General features: G+C 33.8%; 1 protein-coding gene across 6 annotated transcripts in view; it reads left to right on the top strand.

Moving 5' to 3' along the window:
* Nucleotides 1-21,459, top strand: part of KIAA0825 (KIAA0825 ortholog) — a 414,781-nt gene that overhangs the window by 51,657 nt on the left and 341,665 nt on the right. For all 6 annotated transcript variants that reach the window (XM_035727666.1, XM_035727664.1, XM_027605650.2 and 3 more), the window contains 3 exons: nt 2,648-2,779; nt 14,604-14,772; nt 17,766-18,435. In XM_035727666.1, coding sequence (XP_035583559.1) covers nt 2,649-2,779; nt 14,604-14,772; nt 17,766-18,435 — 970 coding nt within the window. In that variant the 5' untranslated portion in view covers nt 2,648. The remainder of the gene's footprint in view (nt 1-2,647; nt 2,780-14,603; nt 14,773-17,765; nt 18,436-21,459) is intronic.

The raw sequence follows: 21,459 nt of genomic DNA, 5'->3' as shown, positions 1-21,459 counted from the left end.
AGCAGGCATAATTTCTTTTTTAACTATTTTTCCTAATTACGTATGTTTAAAAAAGAAAACCACAGGCCCAAAAAGGTGTCACTCAGCCCAAATTCCCAAACTGGAGTTTAATACCCAATCTAATTGCAATTTCAGCTTCCACCAGAAATGTGGCCTTAACTGGTCAATCAGGAAATTTTTCTTTCCATCAGTGCCAATAAGTCTCGTCACCTGTGTCATCTCCATCCCCTAAAGAAAAATGTCATCTGCATAATAAGACCCCTTATATTTCCTCTAGAAAACAGCCTTGTCTGGAATAATCCTTTTCTTTTACTAATTACTCTTATGCCCCTACCGTGTTCAATAAAATCCTTCCATTTTGTACAACTCCTGGGAGTGCTTCTCTGTTTGCTAGATGAGGTGCTGCCGATTCATAAATGGTTTAGCAAAGCCAATTAGATCTTCAAATTTACTTGGTTGAATTTTGCTTTTTAACGTGTAAAAATTAGTACTTACTGCCAAAATATAGGAAAACACTAAGTATAAAGAAGAAAATATCAACTGTAGTCTAAATATCCAGGGATAACCATTTTAACATTTTGGTTAATATTTCTACAAAACTGTATTTTGTATGCAATAAGTGATTCATTTCTCAGGAGACCAGATACCCTTAAATTTAAGAACCAAATAAATCCAGTTCAAATTCTACTCTTAACACCAGGTAGCAGCTATGGAACATGTGCATGTTAGTTAATCTCTGGGCCCACCTTACTTCCACTATAAATGAGGATAATAACTTTTATAGAGTTATTAGGATTAAGGAAGATGATGTATATTGGTTTGTACATAGTAGATACATAACAAATCATATTGCTATTTTGCTGTTATATTTTAGCTGACTCCTATACCTATTTTCTTATGTTTTGAATATGTAGAATCTGAACTAATGAGGCTTTATAGTATTGACAAATTAAGACAAGTCTGAACAGAGTATTCATATAAAACTGGTTTTATTAGAGAGGCAAGCTACAAAGTATTTACTAAATTTGAGCTTTTTTTATTATTATGATGATGTTAAGTTTGAGCTTTGTACAAAAACCCTCAGCCAATCAAATTTTTTCATTACAAAAGTGAAATTTTCTTGCAACAATCGTTGAATGGCTCATCGTCTGAACTACCCCAAATTATTCAAAAACATGCAAATACAGATGCTGAATTCATTATTAGTAATATTGACCATTGGATTTAGTATAAAGGAAATATTCTGATAATAGCTGTAACTAGTTGAGCTGCTAGGGAGACAAGAGGATCTCAAACTCATTGGTTGTATGGAAGTATTGAAGTTTTGGTGCCCTAAAGATGTATAACTTCTGATGGATATACAGTGTACTACCAATTATCTTATAAGTTTTTGGCTATTTTTTAGCCTGATTTCAAATTAGTATTTATTATGACACATTATAAGTAAATATTTGAGAAATTACACCTTTTACTGCAAAATATTTTGAAAGGATATAAGTGTATGAAAATTTTGGTATTTTAAAATGACATATCTGTGATTATTCTGTATTTGAAATTAATTGAATTTATAAATGACAAACCTTGTGATGCCATAGACTTTTATATTAAAATGTTTTAGTTGTCTTCAGCTATTTCATTATAGAAGCCTCTGCAAAACTTTTTAGACAATTTTTCATATATTTTGTATTTATCCAAACTAAAAGCACATTCCCCAAGCCTTTTTCTTGTTAATATTTATTCCATGTGTATTTTTTACAATGTAATTTTTAAATTTCTCATTCATTTATACCATCAGTCATTACATACTTTATAAGCACTATTTTATGTCCAAAAATAACATATCCCTAAATAAAATGGTTCACATTCTGCCCCATCTCCATCATTTTCAGTCTATCCCGTTGCCCTGCTTTACTTGTGCTCATAGCACTTCTTAGCATGTGATCTTTTATAAAGTATACCTGCTTATATGTTCTTAAAACATAAAAACTCCATGAAGGCAGGGACTTTGACTTGTTGCAACTATATCCCCGGCTTCAACAGCAGTGCCTTTTAGATATCAAACATTCAAGAGTATATATGGACTGACTGAATGAATGATCTGATAGTAGGAAAATGCATATCTCTCTACGAAGAGTAGCATATGTATTAGTCAGTTATAGGTATTTAGGTTTACAGGGGTGATAGAGGAACTCAAGGAAAATTTTGCCTTCTTCACATATAAATAGGGCTAGCAGATGACACTTAAAATTCAGAGTTTAGGATTTCCAGATCAGTCAGTATTTGACAAGAGTGGAGGGAAGGAGTTTAATTCTTGCTGCCACCACCCTTGTTCACAGTGGTCTAGGAGACTTTGTGATTTCCTTTGGAGCTCTTGGTTACAGGGAGAAGCAGCAGGATGCTTAAGTACTCTGAGGGGTGCTGTTTTGTTGAGCTTTCAAACCATAGAGAGGTGTGAAAATTAGGTCACACCTCATGAAAATTAAATAACAAAACATTCTATCTAGTTTAATAGTACCCTAGTTTTTCTAGTGCTATATTTCTTTTTAGCTATAAGTGGAAATTTCTATTTTTGGTTTAGTATCACAACTGGAGGGTTTTTTCCCTTTATTTTGGAGGAACTGACATGTTTTTTATTCTTATTCCTCAGAATGGATTGTGGAGATGAATATTCCCATAATTCTTTTGACCTACATTGTCTGTTAAATTCGTTTCCTGGAGACTTGGAATTTAAGCAGATCTTCAGTGACATTGATGAAAAGTTAGAACAAAATGCTACAAGGTAAATATTGCTAATTACTTAAAATAAGTTGGTTTCATGTTTCATTCACACATACTTTACCTGGTCTAGTTTTAGTGTTAACTCCTGAGAAAAATTGAGACCCTCCCCTGTTGAATTTAACATGATTTTCTTTATCTGATTAGTACTTTATTTTTTTAAAAGATTTTATTTATTTGAGAGAAAGAGAGAGTGCACACACACTTGAGGGGGAGGGGCAGAGAGAGAAGCCGATTCCCTGATGAGCAGGGAGCCCAGCTTGATGATCCCAGGACCCTGGGATCACAACCTGAGCCAAAGGCAGGCATATGCTTAACCAACTGAACCACCCAGGTGCCCCTGATTAGTACTTTAAATAAGACTCGAAAATTTAGGCACTGCTTTCAAATAGGTAAATTAAAGTTTATTGAATTTCTATTAATTTCTTAGTTTGCCAATATTGATGGCCTGAATTTTCATTAATATGCTTAGCATTACGCATCCTCACTTGATAGATAAGCATAGAAATTAAGAATTTGAAGTTAAGGTAATAAAATGGTATAAGCATAAGGCCATGGATTGCTTGAGTTGTTGAAAACAGAACATGAAAAATATATTATTTTTATGTAATGTTTGTCATTGTAAGTCTCCTTTTCACTTGGAGGGGTGGAGACTCCATAGAGAGTTGCCGTGCAAGGTTAGTCTTCATCACCTACTCCAAACTTAGTGCTGCCAAACCCTAAGGGTGGCAAGGACAACTAAGGAGTTTGCCATTAGTAGGTTTTTTAACAGAAAGCCCTTTGTCTTTATATGTTTGTGGATCTTAGAGTCAATCATTTCACTTACTTGAGTCCTTTTAGTTAAGGGTTCTAATAATTCACCTCATGTAGGTTATAAATATGCAAACTACAGTGAAAATTTCTAATGTAGAATGATACCTAGTATTTCCTTTTTTAAATTTTAAGGTATAGTTATATTGAATTGTCAAAGAAACCAAACCAAGCAAGTGAAATGTTCCTGTGATTTTTTTTCCCGTCATGTTTTATATAAGAATGCAGTCAATTTTTTGTTATAACAAAGGGCATAAATAAATTCAAAAGAAAGCATAATCTTGGGGAATTATAATTAAAAACAAAATCTCCCATCCCGACATTCTCTCCACAAAGGCAGAAGAGAACAAAAACACTTCTATTATTCAACAGGCTTTAAACTAGAGTGCAATGCATATCACAGGCATTCTGCTAAAAGTATGCAAAGACAGAGCTAGGAATCTCACCCCTTTATATAACCTAGTAGATACGACTCATTACAAACATGTTTTCAAGATAAGTGATAGCTCAGTCTTCACAGGGAAGATTTGGCAGCACATTTCCACGCATAGTTCATCATAACTTCACCTGTGTTAAAGGATACCTGTGTTAGCTAATTGGTTTTATCCTGAGGAGAAACGCACTTCTCATATCTTTATGACAAGGTGTGATTTTGCAGATTGGAACAAAGTGCATATACTGAAGTTAGGCTTCTAATCTTGGGCCGGAATTCGGAGCCAAGGAGCCATCTCCCTTGCTTGTTTGCATTTTGAAACGATGGCTTTCAGGTTCTTGAGAAAGATAGTCCTGGCTGGAAAGCTTACAAAAGGTCTATCTAGTCTTTTAAGGGACACATTTCATGGGAATTGAAAAAATTCTTAAAATTACAAATTTCTAAGATACTTTAAGGAAAAGGAAGAGAGGGAAATCTCTTCCCTTATTTTCAACAGGAAGAATTAAGCCTCTTATTTTGAATTTGCATTTGCATTGCCCATATATGTATGCCCACGCACACACACATGCACATACATATACATATATGTGTTTATATGTTTTTTAAAGATAGCATATGTAATGTAATTTAACCATACTATAGCCTACGTATTATAATTTATATATAAGTATAAAATAACCATATTAAACTTTAGTGTAATTGTGCAATTTTTAACCCAAAGAAACTTATAAATGAAAATAATACTAGCTTAAATATATTTATAAGTCATTTATCTAAATTCCAGAGATGGTTATATTAAAACAAATTTTAAATATTTTTTAAGAGGTAACCTGCCTTCATAATAGCATTTAGGTTTTTTCAAAACAAAACAAATCACTGAACTCTGATGCTTTTGTTATAGACTGCTTCATTTTTATTTGCTAAACCATCTGTAGTTAATTTCCTGCCCTACCTGATCAATAAGAAATCATGCTTAGAAGGAAAACAGTGATTAAAATATTGTATTTTGCATTCATAAGTTGTTATTTAGGTCAAAACTCAGATGTTATTAAAAAGAATATGACATGGAATATAAGGATATAATTTTTAAATTAAAAATATTTTATTGCCCATATATTAAAGCAAACCTAGAACAGAACCACCTGAAGTGACTGTTGATCTTCACAAGGGATAAAATAAGGGAGTAGCTGTATGTGCTGTATGCTACATTTAGAATAAAGTCTATTTTTCATCAAATTCAATTATGTTTTTATTATACCCTAGAGAATAAACATAATAGTAGAGGGTGTATATATTTTTAAGAATAAAATACTGAATAATAACCATGGTTCAGAAGAATGTAAATCATTTATGCACTCATTTATTGCCTTCTAACAGAATAGCTTTTAGAAAATTGTATGTCATGACGAATCAGTTATGCCACACTTACACTGCAGTAGTTGAATTACCCTTGGCATTTTTGTATTCTAACAGTTCTCTTTATCTCTCAATGCTGTACATTGAATAAGTAATGAACATCTGTATAATATGGGTTTACCAGATACTTTTTAAAGGAAAGAACATTAGTAATTCATTTTTAAATAGAGTGTTTTTCCTTACCCTTGAATTTTTAAAGTTGTATTTCTAGTAGTGACCCTGGATTCTAAGTGTAAATTCCTTCCCTCTTCTTAATATCATCAGGTTTTATGGGCCACAGGGTCTTTTGCTTCCCCAAAGCAGTGATTCACCACAATGGCATAGAGTGCCCAGAGGTCAGTGAACCTTACCCTGCCCTTCAACAGAGGCTGTCCTTCTCTCAGACCATTTTCCCTTTAACATCATCATTTCCATTCAAGTCAGAGCCAGGTGACTCTTAGGTCTGACCATGGAACTCAGTGATGGCGAACCATTTACTTTTAAAACTTATAAGAATTGGTAACAGGAAGGTAAATAACCTGTCAAAGAGGAATACTGTGTATGTTGTAGACACAGACTCAGCTTAGTTCAGTAACTGAAAACTGCACATGGCATTGAAATCTATTTTGAGCTAAATGGAACTTAATAGCTGAACAAGATACTGAGGTGTCTAAGTTTTATGGGGTTCACTAATGACATAAGATGATTTTCTCCTCTTAATGTTCAGTTAGATAGATGAAATTGTATCATTAAGTTTATTTTACCTTTCTGTTTTCTAAAGTTTATTTTTTTTTAAGATTTTATTTATTTATTTGAAAAATAGAAGGAGCACAAGCCAGGGGAGGAGCGGGGACAGAGGCAGAGGGAGAAGCAGCCTCCGCTCTGAGCAGGGAGCCCGGGACCATGACCTGAGCTGAAGGCAGACCCTTAACCAACCGAGCCATCCAGGCACCCCTCTGGTTTCTAAATATAGACAGTCTTTGGGTGTTCCTCAAGACCTAAGTTTTGCTGGTACTGGTACAGGATTACTACCTTTTTTTTTTTTTTTTTTGTAACCTAAAGGAAGAACAAGAAGTATTATTATGGATAATATTTTTCTTAATCCAGGAGATGGGGGCAAGGGTGGGAGGCATTAACTTTAAATTGTCAGAGAACATTGGATACGTGGTATCTATAAATTTAATTGTGCTTATTTACAGAGGATACATATTCCATAGATTACATTTTGTGTGTGTTTTTATATGAAATTTGTTGGGGGGGAGTTTTCTACATTATGGCCTAAAGTTGCCAAAAGAAATCTTCATATAGGCTGTCAACTTAGGGCTTGTCATGGTAGAACCACAAATCTGCCAGTGGACATACACATTCACATTAATATATTTTATGGCCATAGCAAATTATATAAAATGAAAATTTGTCATTTCAGACTGTACTGAGTATGATTACTTCTGGCAGCATTTTGGCACTTATTTAGTAATAACAAGAGGATGCAAATTAATACTTTTTTAACTTCAGTGTGTGTACTTCTCTTTTGTGTTCTCTATTCACGTGTATTTCATTTGACAGAATCCCTACCTCTTCTCCTAAATTACTGAACAAGACTAGGCTACATGGAAAGAAACCTGAAAGCTTTCCCCATCTATCCTTGAACCCATAGTAAGACTTAAATAGGCACTTTCCAGTTTCCCCCATCTGGGCCCTCCTCAGTACTATTGTCCTCCTCAGAATTCATAACACTTCCAGGCAGACAGACAGTATCCTGGGCCTCGGCAGTTAAGCAGCCATAAACTTTGCCTGACCCCATTTACATTTTCTACTTTTTAAACGTATGCAGTCCTCCCACTGAAGCTTTCCACCTGCAGCCCCGTGATGTGTGCAGGTAGAAGTGGAGGTAAGGGAGAAGGTGACAAGCCACGCTGTGTTTCACAGTGGCCTATGGAGCCACTTTCTTATCATTTTCTGTCACTCTTAGCTCCACTGTTTGAATGTCTGTGGTGTTCCTAACTCTTTTCTCCATAGTCCTGTGTTGTGTGCCCTCAATGTCTGCTTTAGGACGCTGAGTAGTAGGGTAAATTGTGGGACCAGTAGCCCCATTAGATGATTTTTAAATGATTGTTTCAAGCAATACTTGCATTGTGTTTGACATTTTTTAAAAGTGTAATTTTTGTTTTTGTATGTGTTAGCTTCACCCGTTCTTGTTCAAATATGTGTAAGGCAATAACAAATTTTTATTTGAGGATATTTTTAAAGAATATTATTATGATTTTCTTTCCATGGGAAATAAAGGGAAGCAAGTGTCTGCCTGTTTTTAAGTTGTTATGATAATAAAAATGTGAATAATAGTGTACTAAAAATCCACACCTGATAAGATTGAGCCAATGATAGTTAGGCCACTATTTCCCAGGGAGGATGGTAGTTAATTGGCTCCTGGGAAGGATTCACTCCTGAGGTAAAAACCAGGGGTGCCTGGTGAAGCCCTCGCCCAGCTCTGAGAGGAAGGAGATACTAGGAAGGAAGGAGATACTAAAAGAGAACTGAGTGGTAGTAATGAGGTGTGCATGCTGTGGCTGGCTCATCTTTCCTGTTAGATAGTTGATACCTTGAGATCTAACCCAACCCTGCCAGTTTTCCCTGGAAAAGAGCCTCCTCAGGGATTTAGCAGAGGCAACACTTTGGCTAAAAAGAGTCACCAACAGGAACAACTCGCTGGCTTAGGCAGAGGAGCATGCGACTCTTGATCTCAGGGTCATGAGTTTGGGCCCCAAGCTGGTTGTAGAGATGACTTAAATAAACAACAACTACAAAAAAAGAGTCACCATAGCCTTTTCTAATCAGAGTCCTAATTCTAGAATGCCATGACTAAGAATATCCTTCTTTGGGATGGTATGGGAGCTGAGGGGTAGGTGGAGGGAATGTGAAAACTGGGACTATTATTTCCTTCATTTTTACTTTAAAGACTTCAGCTGTTCAACACTGCCTGAACAGTCCTGGCACAGAGTAGGTTAGAAGGTAGTCAATAAATGTGTGTTAGGCATGTTTGTTAGGCATCTATTGTGTTTGCTGTATCTTTAGCTAGTGTGAAGTTAGATGAGTAGAATGTGTTAGAAGAGGTTGTCATCAAATGCTAGTTTTCTTTTCCATTGAGTATTTTTACATTATAAGAGTAATACATACTAATAGAAAATTTCTGACAGTAGAGAAAGGCATATATGAGGAAAAGTTCAGTACAGCAGGGCAGAGATGAGGAACAGTACTCCTCTGACCCTGCTACTTTTATTCTTTATAGGTAACCTATGTTCATAAATTATTGCATTGCTATCCAGAAATAGTCTCTGCATATATATGCATGCACCCAAAAATATATTACTTTTTTTATACAAATGGGAATTAAGTGATGTACTGCAATTAGATTTTTTTACTTAATATATTTTTTAAATCGCTCCATGTGATTATACCTCATCTTTTAGATTTCACTTGTATGGGTGTGCAACAATTTATTAAGCCAGTTCCCTCTTGATGAACATTACATTATTTGCAGTCTTTCTGCCATTACTTCACACATGCATGCATGTGTATATTCTTCCTTCCTTATGAGAGTTTATCTATGAGATGATTTCTTAGAATTTATAACTTAGCTGCTGCAAAATTGTTCTGCAATGCTAATACTGTGTGGCCGTGTATGAGAAGGCATGCTGTATGTCCTGCCTCCTCACAATATGACCATTGGTGTTATTAAAACCCTCAGTTTGTAAGGTCTAGTCAAACCTGTTGTGTAGCTTAGAAGTTGGGGGAGTACTTCACAACTGAAATTTTTCGAAAACACTGTAGACTTTTAGGTTGGCATACCCCCTACACTGTGTCTGAACTTTCTTGAAGCAGTCTGGACCATTCAAGAGCCTCTCTAAACTGCTGTTGTGAGGTTTGGTGGTATAAAGCAACAAATAACAGAGGATCCTAACTCAAAAGTTTCTTTCTTACTGTCTTCCTCATAGAATAACTGAACAAGATAGGCATCTTGGGAGGCTATTAATATATTTCATATAAGAGGTAAGAACCTGAACCCAATCTTTCACAATAGGAATGGAAAGGGGAGGATCTATTTAAGAAAGATTTAAAGAAGTAGTGTCAACAGGATTTGGTGTTGAGGATGTTTTTTCCTTGAAAGTATACTTAAAGACCAAAAACTCTTTGAAATAAAAGTTCAGCATAAATGTTGAATTTTTTACTGTGCTTTTTAGCCATTAAAGTAGTTGTTTTATAAGGGCATCTGGGTGGCTCAGATGGTTAAGTGTCTGCCTTTGGCTCAGGTCATGATCCCAGGGTCCTGGGATCGAGCCCTGCATCGGGCTCCTTGCTCAGTGGGGAGCCTGCTTCTCCCTCTGCCTCTCTGTCTTCTCTCTCTCTCTCTGTCTCTTATGAATAAATAAATAAAATCTTAAAAAAAATAGTTTTATGAATCATTTTCTCAACCTTTTAAAAAAGACTATCCAAAAATATGTTTGTCTCAGGAAAATAAGTTTATTTCATGGCTGACTTATACTTTAATTACACACTAATTTTTATACAACAGCCTCCTTCCCTATTAATTATCTGTTAATTCCAAGGAATTTTAGTAATCTAGTTAGATAAGCTGGACTTACCTAGAAACTGGAAAACTGTTTATCTCACAACTATTTCTTTGTGCTTTTAAACATGTGATAGTTGATTGCAAAAGCCTTTCCTTTACTGAATTTATGTTGTGGGTAAAACAGTATAAACAAAAGCATCAAAAATAGAAAATTAAAATTTTTCTTAATGTTTAGATTTCCCATACTGTAAAAATAGTTCTTAATCTCTACCGTGACACCTCTACACTGATTTTAAAAATAATAATAGAAATTCTAACTTTCCATGAGAGCATATGTAAATGTTTTCTACAACCTTCACATCAAACGGTTCTCGTAATTTTTCCTGTTGGAACATATTTTTTTTTTTCCCTTTGAACTGTTTTGTGGTGGAATAATAAAGACTGTGTGTTTTAAATCTTGAAAGAACTTTTACAATGAAGTTTTCTAGATTTTATGTCATAAATATTCTTTTCTCTTTTTCTCAGTTCCCTCCCTATCCTCAGCAACACCAGCCTGATAACAATAGACTCGTGTGCTGTTGGTATTTAATGCTGTCTGTTTAACTATAGGACATCTCAGTCCTTTAGGAAGTAAGATATATAGATATACATATATATGTGTGTGTGTATATATATATGAGATATATACACACACATATACCTATCTCATATATGTACACATACACATCTATATACATGCATCAATATACTTGTGACCATAAAAATAAACTCCTACTTTTTATTATCCAAATAAATATAGTTTTAAAGTGACATGGCAGTAAGATTAGATGATCAGCACTAAATTCTCACAAGTCAGGTGTCAGGGAATTCTAAGTACAGTGATTCCATTAATTTTCTTAAAGCATCAATATCCTTGCATATCATCTCCTTTTCTACAAGTTTTCTGTACGTCCCACAGGCACATTTAGCAGATCCCTTAGCAGATCCCTCCTATGTATTCCCTTAGCACAGTACACACCTCTTACCAAGTCTTAATGTAATGTAGTTTTTTATTTACAGGTCTGTCTCTCATTAGACAGAATTCCTTTAGGGATGGGACTATGTCTCCGCATTTAGTTCCTGAGTATATATCACAGTACCTGCCACGTATTCAGCATTCAGTTAATGTTTATCAAACATGCCTTCATTCAATAAGTCATTTTTACACTCAAGGTACCCAGGAGTGAATGTTGAATGAGAAAATTACCACAGATATCCTTTAAAAAAAGCATACCGCATATTGCATTTTAAAAATGGTTTTTATAAATTGATTTACACACAGCCTGTCAGTAGTGCATCTACTTGCACACATCGTTAGCTTGAATAATTCAGAGTCATTATAATTAAGCACATTGGGTTCAAGTTTATTAAGAAATGTTGAGACATATGAAAAGGCATAAAGAGTATTATGATAAACATTCATGTACCCACCATCCAGTTTAAGGAATAAAACAATACCAGTACCGCTAAGGCTCATTATGTACCTGTCCCCAATCTCATCCTACTTTCATCTCCACCCTGGATTTCATGATATCATTCTGGTACATTTCCTTACATTTTTACTACCTCTGCTTGTACTTCTGAACAATATGTACTGTTGTATTGCATATTTTCAAACTATTATAAGGATAGTATCATACTGTGTGTATTCATTTGTACCTTTTCCCCTCAACAGGTATATTTGTTAGATTTTTTTCATGTTGATAACTGTATTTCTCCTTTATTTTCATGGCTCTATTCCACTCAATGAATTAACTAATAATTTTCCTGTTGATAGACATGTTAGATGTTTTGAGTGGATAAAGCTAACAAGATGCTTTAGAAACTTCTTGCTAAGCTAACTAATGGTGTAAGTTTGGGAATTGAAACTATTGAGGGAAGAGAGTCTATATCTACTTTTAGACTGTTTACATTTTTAGCCTAATGTTTGTGATCTAACAATAAATGTGTTATTTGGATTTCTATTTGTTGAATTATCTTGGTTATTTTTTTCATGACCTTGCTTCTAAGGAAAATTTGAAGCATCTTACAGTTAATCAGAAGACATTTAAACCAGAATAAAGACAAGTATTAGGTTATTTCAGAAAACCTAGACTAGGATCTTGTATCATCTACCTCTAAAGTTACATGGACCCCCTCCCCACCCAAGATTACCATGCCCATCAGCAATATTGCCACTATACATATATGAAAATAATGTTACCTTTTAGATGTTGAATTAATTTTGAACTTAATTTTGACCCCAATTAAGAAAGATAAATTGTCAGATTACATACCAAACTGACTTTCATCTTAAATTTTTTTTTAAGATTTTATTTATTTATTTGTTGGGGAGACAGAGAGAGACAGCACAAGCAGGGGGAGCGGCAGGTAAAGGGAGAAGCAGACTGCCCGCTGAGCGGGGAGCTGGATGCAGGACTCATTCCAGGACCCTGGGATCATGACTTGAGCCGAAGGCAGACACTTAACGACCAAGCCACCCAGGCACCCCTCATCTTAAATTTTAAAAATAATACCTTTGTATAGTAATTGGGCAATAAATCTCTAGACTTCAAACTATTGCTCTTTTAGAGCAAGGTATATAGACAGTGGTGAAAGGCAGAGTGACAAGATATGTAGCCAACTAAAAACAAAATCAGGAGTTCTGACATTTAAAATTTTGTGACAAAAATCTGTGATTTTAAAAGCCAGCTCACCAGTCTTGGTTTGTGACAGTGAGGGAGGTTGTCTGAAATGCAACTGCTCAGTCCCTTTATCAGTGTTTGGACAAATTACTAAAAATATCTGGCCCTCTGAAGGCTTTACCCTATTTATAAGTTGTAGTTATTGGCCTCTACCCAGATTCAGATGTTAGAGATTAGACTAAAAGCTGAGTCCTGATTGAAACAGATTTAGGTAGACTCAGCAATGAGCCTTTCCAGTTCACATTGCTGTAATCTATTAGGTTTCATTGAATGAGCCACATGAGGATGCTGTAATAAAGACCTTTGATAAAGGGTCCCTAGAGTCAAGGTGTATGCTTCGGGTATCATGTTTCTCAGTCCATAGATGTGCTTACATAAGTTAAAAAAATATATGCCAATTTCAAGTCAGACTTAGAACTGGTATTCCTGAATAAGACTGTCCCATCAGGAAATTGCATGCCCTGTGGCCTAAGGAGGTATTATTTTTCTTGTAAGTTCTTTGTTTTCATGAAAAGGCTCTTTAATTCTCAAAATGTATTTGTTTCAAGGTAATTCAGTTTGAATTCACTCATGCTCATAAGTCTCCTTCAAAAGCCTTCCTTAAAGTTTAGTGTATGTTTTATAGGCAACTCACACCTGATGAATTTTGAAGAGTCATTCATATGACATCAGTTTTAATAATCAGAACTTAGTTTCCAGAGCTTCAATAATTCTGTCATATGGAATATATAATTAATAGCAATGATATTTTCGAAAACAGTAGTAAGCTTTTTAGCAACAGATACTTCTTAATACCATTAAGGAGCAAATGCATAGCTGTCAATTTTGGATGAGGGCATTCAGCTTCAAAAGAATTTCCCTGTTTATAAGCTTTCTTGCAGTTTAGATATGCTGCCATCAGGTGGTAGTAATATGTCATATCCATGTGGCTCCACAGATGACAGACTGCTTAAAGTCATCAGTTTACCCCACACAGATTTATAATCATAAATCCACAGATTTTTATGTGAAAATTAAAATAACATAGTATATCCATTTAGTATCGGAACTAAGGGTACTTTGCATATAATTTTTAAAACAGATATGTATTGGAAGATTCAATTGGGCAAGTTTCTCCTGTTCTTATTTATTTATTTTATTTTTTTGGTAAGAGTATAATATACCTTCTAAAAATTTGGAAAATTATTGAAGAGTAAAATTTAAAACATCACATTTCATTACCCAAAGATAATTGCTATTAAGCTTTTGTTTCATTTCCTTCCAGTCTTTTTTTTTTTTTAAATATGCAATGTTTAGTATGTTTTTGTTTTTATTTTTTGGAGTGGAGTTCTGTAGCAAGAAAAGATACTTGGGTGTCATAACAGTGTATATGTAGCATGTATCTGTCTTTTACAATTTTTGAAAATGCAAGCTTTTTGTAACTGCTTTGTGACATTTTAATGTTCCATTGATTGAAGTTTTCCATAATTTATAGTCATTCACCTATTAGTAGACAATGTATGTTTATGATCATCAGTCATCAAGAGTATTTTTAAAGAGTATTTTATCTCTGCCTTCTATCTACCGCCTGTCAAGAGGACCATTATTTCATTGCATCCATGCTTGATTTTTGTTTTAACACAGAATGATTTCTAATTCATCTCAAGAGTAGCTAGATATTTTATATTTCCTTCATCGTATTTGAAAGGAAACTGCCAGGAAATCTGAGCATTCTGTTTTCAGTTATGAATGAAAATATGTAGTCTCTTTGTTATTGTTTTTATATTATAAAAATGTTTCATAATTTTGTAAATTGTATGCAACCAGGTAGCACATATAAACATCTCAGGGCCTGTAATGTTATGAGATGGAACCATTACCTATTTCCTAACAAAATAATTTTTTCTTTTCTTTTTTATAGCATAGAATATTGCATTAAAGAAATACAGTATGAAGTTAACAAACAATGTCCAGATGTGCAGCTGCGAACAACAACTGACTGTCTTGAATGGCTAGATAACTATAACTATAACCCATCCAAGTCAACGTCCATTCCCCATGGAGATTTGATAAAATTCTTCAAAACACTGGTAAAAAAAAATAATCTTTGTTTTTTAGCCAAGAGGGGTGGGTGAACAGGAATACAATTCATTCAGTTTCTCTCTGTAAATATTTATTTTAGTGATCATGTTAGCCTGCCATATCTAGGGGTTGGGCTTTTGTTTTGCTTATATATCCCCAGTGGAATCTAGTGAGCTGTTGTCTTTACCTTTTACAATGAGTTGTATCAATAAAATGTAGTTTTTATAGAAAAGGAGATTAAATATTATAATTCCAGAATGTGTTGATTGATATGTAGCACACACATTGTCTACCAGAAAAGTTCATATTTATTGTGTTTTCTGTCCTTCACAACTACTCTTCTCTGTGCTTATTATTAAGCATAAAAAGATCGCCATTGATTGTGTCTTTTAAGTAGCCTTGTCTACCATTCCCTACCTTCCCAAGCTGCAGGCATACCCAGTTTTTTTTTCAATCAAGGCAGTAATTCCTACAAGACCACTATTAATTGATGGAGAATTATTACATGGGTCATTCTTTGATACTGCCCACTCTCTATGTGAAGGATGTGTTTGTAGCCTTCAGTGAGAATGCTTACTTTATTACACCTGCCTCTACAAGGGGTAGCTAGCTTGCAACAACAGTTTCCCAGAGAAACAGCACAATTGTTAGAAAGCAGTAGGTCTCTAGCTATGGTTTTAATTTAATTTGGGAGGAAAAAAGGCACTGTTTTTGTCTAAACATCAAACATTGACTAAGGCAGATGTGGAAAATATCTTGAGGTTGTAGATGGCTGAGGATGACAGAGTCAGATGGAAAGTTCTTGGCTATCATTATTATTGCAGATGTCTCTTTAATGTTTGCAAAGTAATAAAAAGAAGAGAAAGGAAGACTGTGCGCCCTGAAGCCTTATTCTTTTAAGAAAATCCTCTCACCCAATATCTCTTGAAGGTGCAGCCCTGAAGAATAAATATGGATATAGTTATTCCTTTTATTTCTATTAAGAGCCATGTGTATTGAATTTCATTAATATTGATGTAATAATGCTTTCTCATTTAATTAAAAGCAAAAGCTTTTAATTATCTTTTAATCTGTCACACATAAGTCATTCTCTATTCACTGCAGGGCAAAGGCCGCTTTAGTTTTGCTCAAATTCATTAGACTGATAGGGTTGTTTCAGACCTAGGTTTTCTTACATAATTGATCATGTTATTTTGAGGAAAGAACCATATTATTGAAATAGATTCAGATTAAAATGACCTTATTATCAAGTTTTTACATGCTAAAAATGTCAATCTTGACAGCCATTTTTCATAGCTCTCTTTTTTTAAATAGAAAAATTTTTATTAATTATCTAAGTACTTAAATAAGAAACAGAGGTCCTCCTTATGGCAGTTATACTGACGTTATTCTTAAATTTAAGTAGTCATACCAAACACGTGTCTTAAACCTTTTGTAACCTATTATTCTTTAAATGTTGCTTGATCAAATATTTACCATTTTAGACTGATTAAAAGAAACCCAAGATGGAGACACTTATATGACTTGGTTGTTTCATAGAATTACCATAATGCTGGCGTTCTGAATTCTATCTAAAGACATTTCTTTTCTAGAAGTATCAAAAGAGCTAAATAGAAGGGGATGAGAGAGAGAGAAGTTTCAGAAAGATCAGTGCACTTTGTGGCTCTCTGGAGTCTAGTAGAAAGAACATGAATGAGAAGAATGAAGCCAGGGATTCATTCTTGGTTTTGTGCTTTATTATACGTGACATTTGGAAGGTAACTTAAATGTGTTGCACCTTAGTGTCCTTATCTGTAAATTGGGTTTTTAAATATCTGTGTCACAGAGTTTTTATTATGAATAAGCCAGAGACTTTATAGGAAAGTGCTTTTTATAAAATAAAATGCTGTATAGGTATTGGATACTATTTATTACAGATAGAACACTAAATTGGACATGACAATGCTTAGAATGACTACAGAGCAAATTCCTGGAATTTGCCTACAAGTTGTTTATAATTCTGAATCACAGATAATACCTCTGATATCTCTGTCAGTAAGAAATTTCAAAGCCAGCCTGATTTTATGCCACTTGAATTTTGCTTCCAGTTTTCTTACAATCAGCTTGTTGCTACTCAGAGAATATGAACTAATTTCAGTATTAGCTGAAAGAGACATAATTAGGAAAGTCAGCCTGTAAGGAGAATGTGTGCATGTAATAAAGTCCAAAAAGAAAGTAACTTTTTGTCCCTTTACTATTCATAATTATACCTACCATTGTTTTCTGTCAGCACAGAAAGAATAAAGGAATAATTTCATATCATCTTTTGGGGAATGATTCTGAGAGTATTTTTTCTCATATTGACTTATTATCTTTTTGGAGAGAACTGAAATATTCTCAGATTAGTTTCCAAGGTAAAATCCTTCTTAACGTGGCTCTCAAAAAGGAATTTAAATGGAAGTTAACCTCTTTAAATGTATTAAATTTTATTTCTCAGGATGACAACTATTAGTAACCTTCGGGCACATACTGTATTTAAAGGTCTCTGTTTTGTATGTTCATTTGGGGTTCTCTAAGAATAGATGTACTCATTCGGGCATGAAAATTTTCTACCAGGAATTACTTAGGGGCATGATCTTGAATTTATTTTGTCTGAGGAATACATTTCAATCGATGTTTTGCTACACGTTTTTATTTAGAATTTTTAAGCTGCAGCTCAGGTTCTATTGGGAATGGATAACAATGAGGCCTGAAAACTAGATTATGTTTGGAAAGCTAACTGAAAATATAGCTCATCATCTGGGTTTACAAAATTTAACAGATCATAAAACCAACCTTGTAAAATATCTGAATTGATTACATTCCAAATGCAAAAACAAAACATAACAAAACTTCAAGAGCATTCGAGTATTGATTCTAAATTGACCTGAATTACTGTGAAATTGTGTGACAGTAGAAATCATTTTTCCTATTACTCTTAACAGTTAATCCTATTTCTAATGTTATAATTTACTTTTATTAGCAAGATTTGTTGAAGAGTGAACTAAATCAAGAAGAAATGATACTGGATTTACTTTGGGACCTCTCCTGCCAGAGCAGCATTTCATTCCCATCACTGCTAAGTGGAGCATCTTTCCATTTCCTCTCTAGGACTTCACTTCATTCTGTCGAAGATTATTCCTCTATGGATGTAAAATCTATATGGGATAATATAAGACTACATCTTCGACGCTTCTTAGTGAACAAATTACAAAGCCATAATGAAATAAGCAATTCACAGCACAAGATTTGGTTGAAAAATCAGTGCATACAAAAACTCTTGTTTCTTTATCCAGAATCAGAAGTTATAATCAAGTACCAAAGCATACAGAATAAACTGTTGGCTAAACTTCTGCAGAACTATTTTCCTTCTTACAGCAGAGAATCAAATTTAGACATCATGGTTCATGGGTACCAAAGTACAATGCTTAAGTTATACTCAATGATAAAAGAGGATTTTAACATACTACGTGAAATTTTAGCTCCAACCTCGACAGTGAAATTCATTAAAGAAACTTACCTGGATACTATTACAGAAGAAATGGCAAAATTTCTTGAAAATTTTTGTGAGCTGCAGTTCCAGGAAAGTGCTGTCCGTGTGATTAAAACAAGCAAGAGCTCCAGCAGGCATAGAGGAGCAGTGCATGCTTTGGGTTAGTGAGCTTTTAAATTTGTTTGGTTCAATTTAAGCCTTTTGATATCTTTAATTCTCTAACATTTTTCTTTTTGGTTAAATTTAATTGCAAACTTGAAACTAAATCAGAAAATAAATGTTATGAAATTTTGCGGTGCATACTTTCTCTTATACATTTCTTTTTCTGTAAGTACAGTAGTAGAAGTGCTTTTTTTCCTGTTATTTGAATTATTAAAGATACTGAAAAATGTAAGCCAAAAATGTTACCAATAAGAGTTTTGGTTTTTTTGATTGCATAAATTACTGGGTGAAACTATATGTATATATGAATATATACATATATACACACCAATATTCATATATATGTAACAGAAAAGTATAATTTTTAATTAATTGTAACTTCCAAAGCTGAAACATTATTAGGGAAAAAGAATTGTCAAAAATTTGTTGAACTTTGCATGAACTAAAATTGGAAGTTTAGAATTATATTCTTTTAGTCAGCCAATTCCAATAAAGAGCTATTATGAAATGGTAACTATATATTAAAATTGGCCACAGAGGCACACCATTTTAACTATAGCTGATTTTAGAGGAACTTCTCCTCTGGTATTATTTCTATAAGAATATACACAAAGAAAAGGTGATTTGAAAATTCCTAATTTTATTTAAAAGATAAAGGAAAAAAAGGAAACTATTATGATAAAATAAACTTTTTCCCATCACCATTTTTATTTCCTACTAGTGGAGAAAAATCAAGATAAAAAATATTTTTGAAAAATTTTAGTCATGCTTTTATGTAAAAAGTCTGAGGTACATTTCTAAATAGGTGCATAAGCTATATTTTTTAAGTGTTTGAAAATTGTCATTTTTGTGAATTGCTGTCTTTGGATTTATGATCACGTTATAAATATTTCCATAGCTCACTATAGTTTTACATACCTTTTGTAATAAAATGCCAGAATATCAAAATACTATGATATATGAATTTTCAAATAGTTTATTATTTTCTCTTATATTTTTTATTTTCCTCTGGAAGCTATATCACATCACAGAACAGACATACATCAGCCAAGTTTAGGTTATGGCAGAATACAAAGTCAGTTAATTTAGGAACATTACAGTTTTCCTCAAAGCAAATAGATTTTCATTTTAATTGTTACATAAATTTTACATGCATTTCATGAGTATACTTATTTTCTAAAAATTTTTATATTCTCTAAAAGAATTCCTGCTTACTTGTAAAGTGTTTTCAACATGAAAGTTTTATATATGCTAAATATAGTTTATAACAGAAGAAAAGATCCATATGGTTGAAAATATGTGTAAGTTGCTATGGAGTCTTTAGGGCTGATATTAAGGTGTTTTCTCATTTGTGAGAGAAAAACTATGTGTGTAGGCTTTAACACCAAAATTTGAAACATTTTCTACAAGTCTAAGTGCACTGATCTTTCTCAAGCTCATTTATCTAAACGTTGGTATGAATCACTTGTTAAATGAATGTTTTCCATATGGCAGGCACTGTGCCATATACATTCTTTTTCTTATTATCCTAATTTCATAAACAAAGAAAGAAGCTTAGAAACACTAACTTGCCATGGGTCATGTTGTACGGAGTCAGGATTCATATGTAGGTCTTTATGTCTCCAAGACCAATGAATTTAACCATCATGCTATTTATTGGACCTTGTCTTAAGGTGTAGAATAAAGTGCTTTGTCACTTGTAAAAGAAATTTCAAACAGCATTTTTCAGGTGGGCTACCAGAAAACCAATTCGGTTCAGCTTTATTGAGCACCTACCGTAGGCAAGGCATTTTAGCAGCTACCATTCTTAAGGTTCTGAATTAGACACAGTAAGGGAAAGATTTCAAGAACTGCTGAACTAACTCTTAATGGATCAGCCGTATTTTTCCACTACTGTTTGACCCAGTGACCAAATTTTATTTATTAAGGAAATATGGTTTGAGATGAGTGAAATTAAATAATAACAAATATTAATAACAAATATTAATACGATTATAGTAATTTATATTCCTATCATAATGAAATCTACATTGACTTGAATGGGCTGTACATTATGTTATCTTTAGTATATATCTATTTTTTTTAAGATTTTATTTATGTATTTGACAGAGAGAGGGCCAGTGAGAGAGGGAACACAGGCAGGGGGAGTGGGAGAGTGAGAAGCAGGCTTCCTGCGGAGCAGGGAGCCTGATGCGGGGCTCGATTTCAGGGCCCCGGGATCATGACCTGAGCTGAAGGCAGACGCTTAACAACTGAGCCACCCAGGCGCCCCTATATATCTATGTTTTTATGCTCACCAAGTCTTCCAGTATTTTGCCTGAAACTACAGAAAAGATTTTCATTAGGTAACAATAGCTAACATTTATTGTACCAAACATTGATGTGCATTATCTCATTTAATCCTTCTAACCAACCAACAAGGTAGGTGCCATTATTTGTTATCTCTATTATACAGTGAGGAAACTGAGGCATAGAGATAGTAAGTAATTTGGTCAAGGTTACAGAGTGAAGCCAGGATTCAACTGAGGTTTGTCTGATTGCAGATCCTCTATCACTGCGCTCTACTGCCTGAAGGAACAGGATAGAAATAGCTCATTCTATTAAAAACACTGCTCTGAATCCTCTGTATTGCTAACTCTAGTGTAGTCATTGTTTTACATTTTTCAAAATTATCCCACCCTCTTCTCATCTGATGACTATGTAATACCAATTTGAAAGTTTTCTGTTTATAATTCCTCTTTTGTAGTCTACTGATGTATCTTTAGCAGTTGATGTATGTATACTTAGTCTTTTTTCTTCCAGCTTTATTGAGATATAACTGACATATAACAATGTAAGTTTAAAATGTACAATGTATTGATCGGATACACATATGTTTTTATATAATTACCACCATAGCATTAGTTAATATCTCCATCATGTCACATAATTACCATTACTTTCCTGTGTTGGGAACATTTAAGATTTACTCTCTTAACAACTTTCAAGTGTATAATACACTATTGTTAAGTATATTCACATT

Source organism: Zalophus californianus, chromosome 5 (genome assembly GCF_009762305.2).
Source record: "Zalophus californianus isolate mZalCal1 chromosome 5, mZalCal1.pri.v2, whole genome shotgun sequence".
NCBI lineage: Eukaryota > Metazoa > Chordata > Mammalia > Carnivora > Otariidae > Zalophus > Zalophus californianus.
Note: the sequence above shows the minus strand (reverse complement) of the source record. Positions and strands in the feature narration are given on the sequence as shown.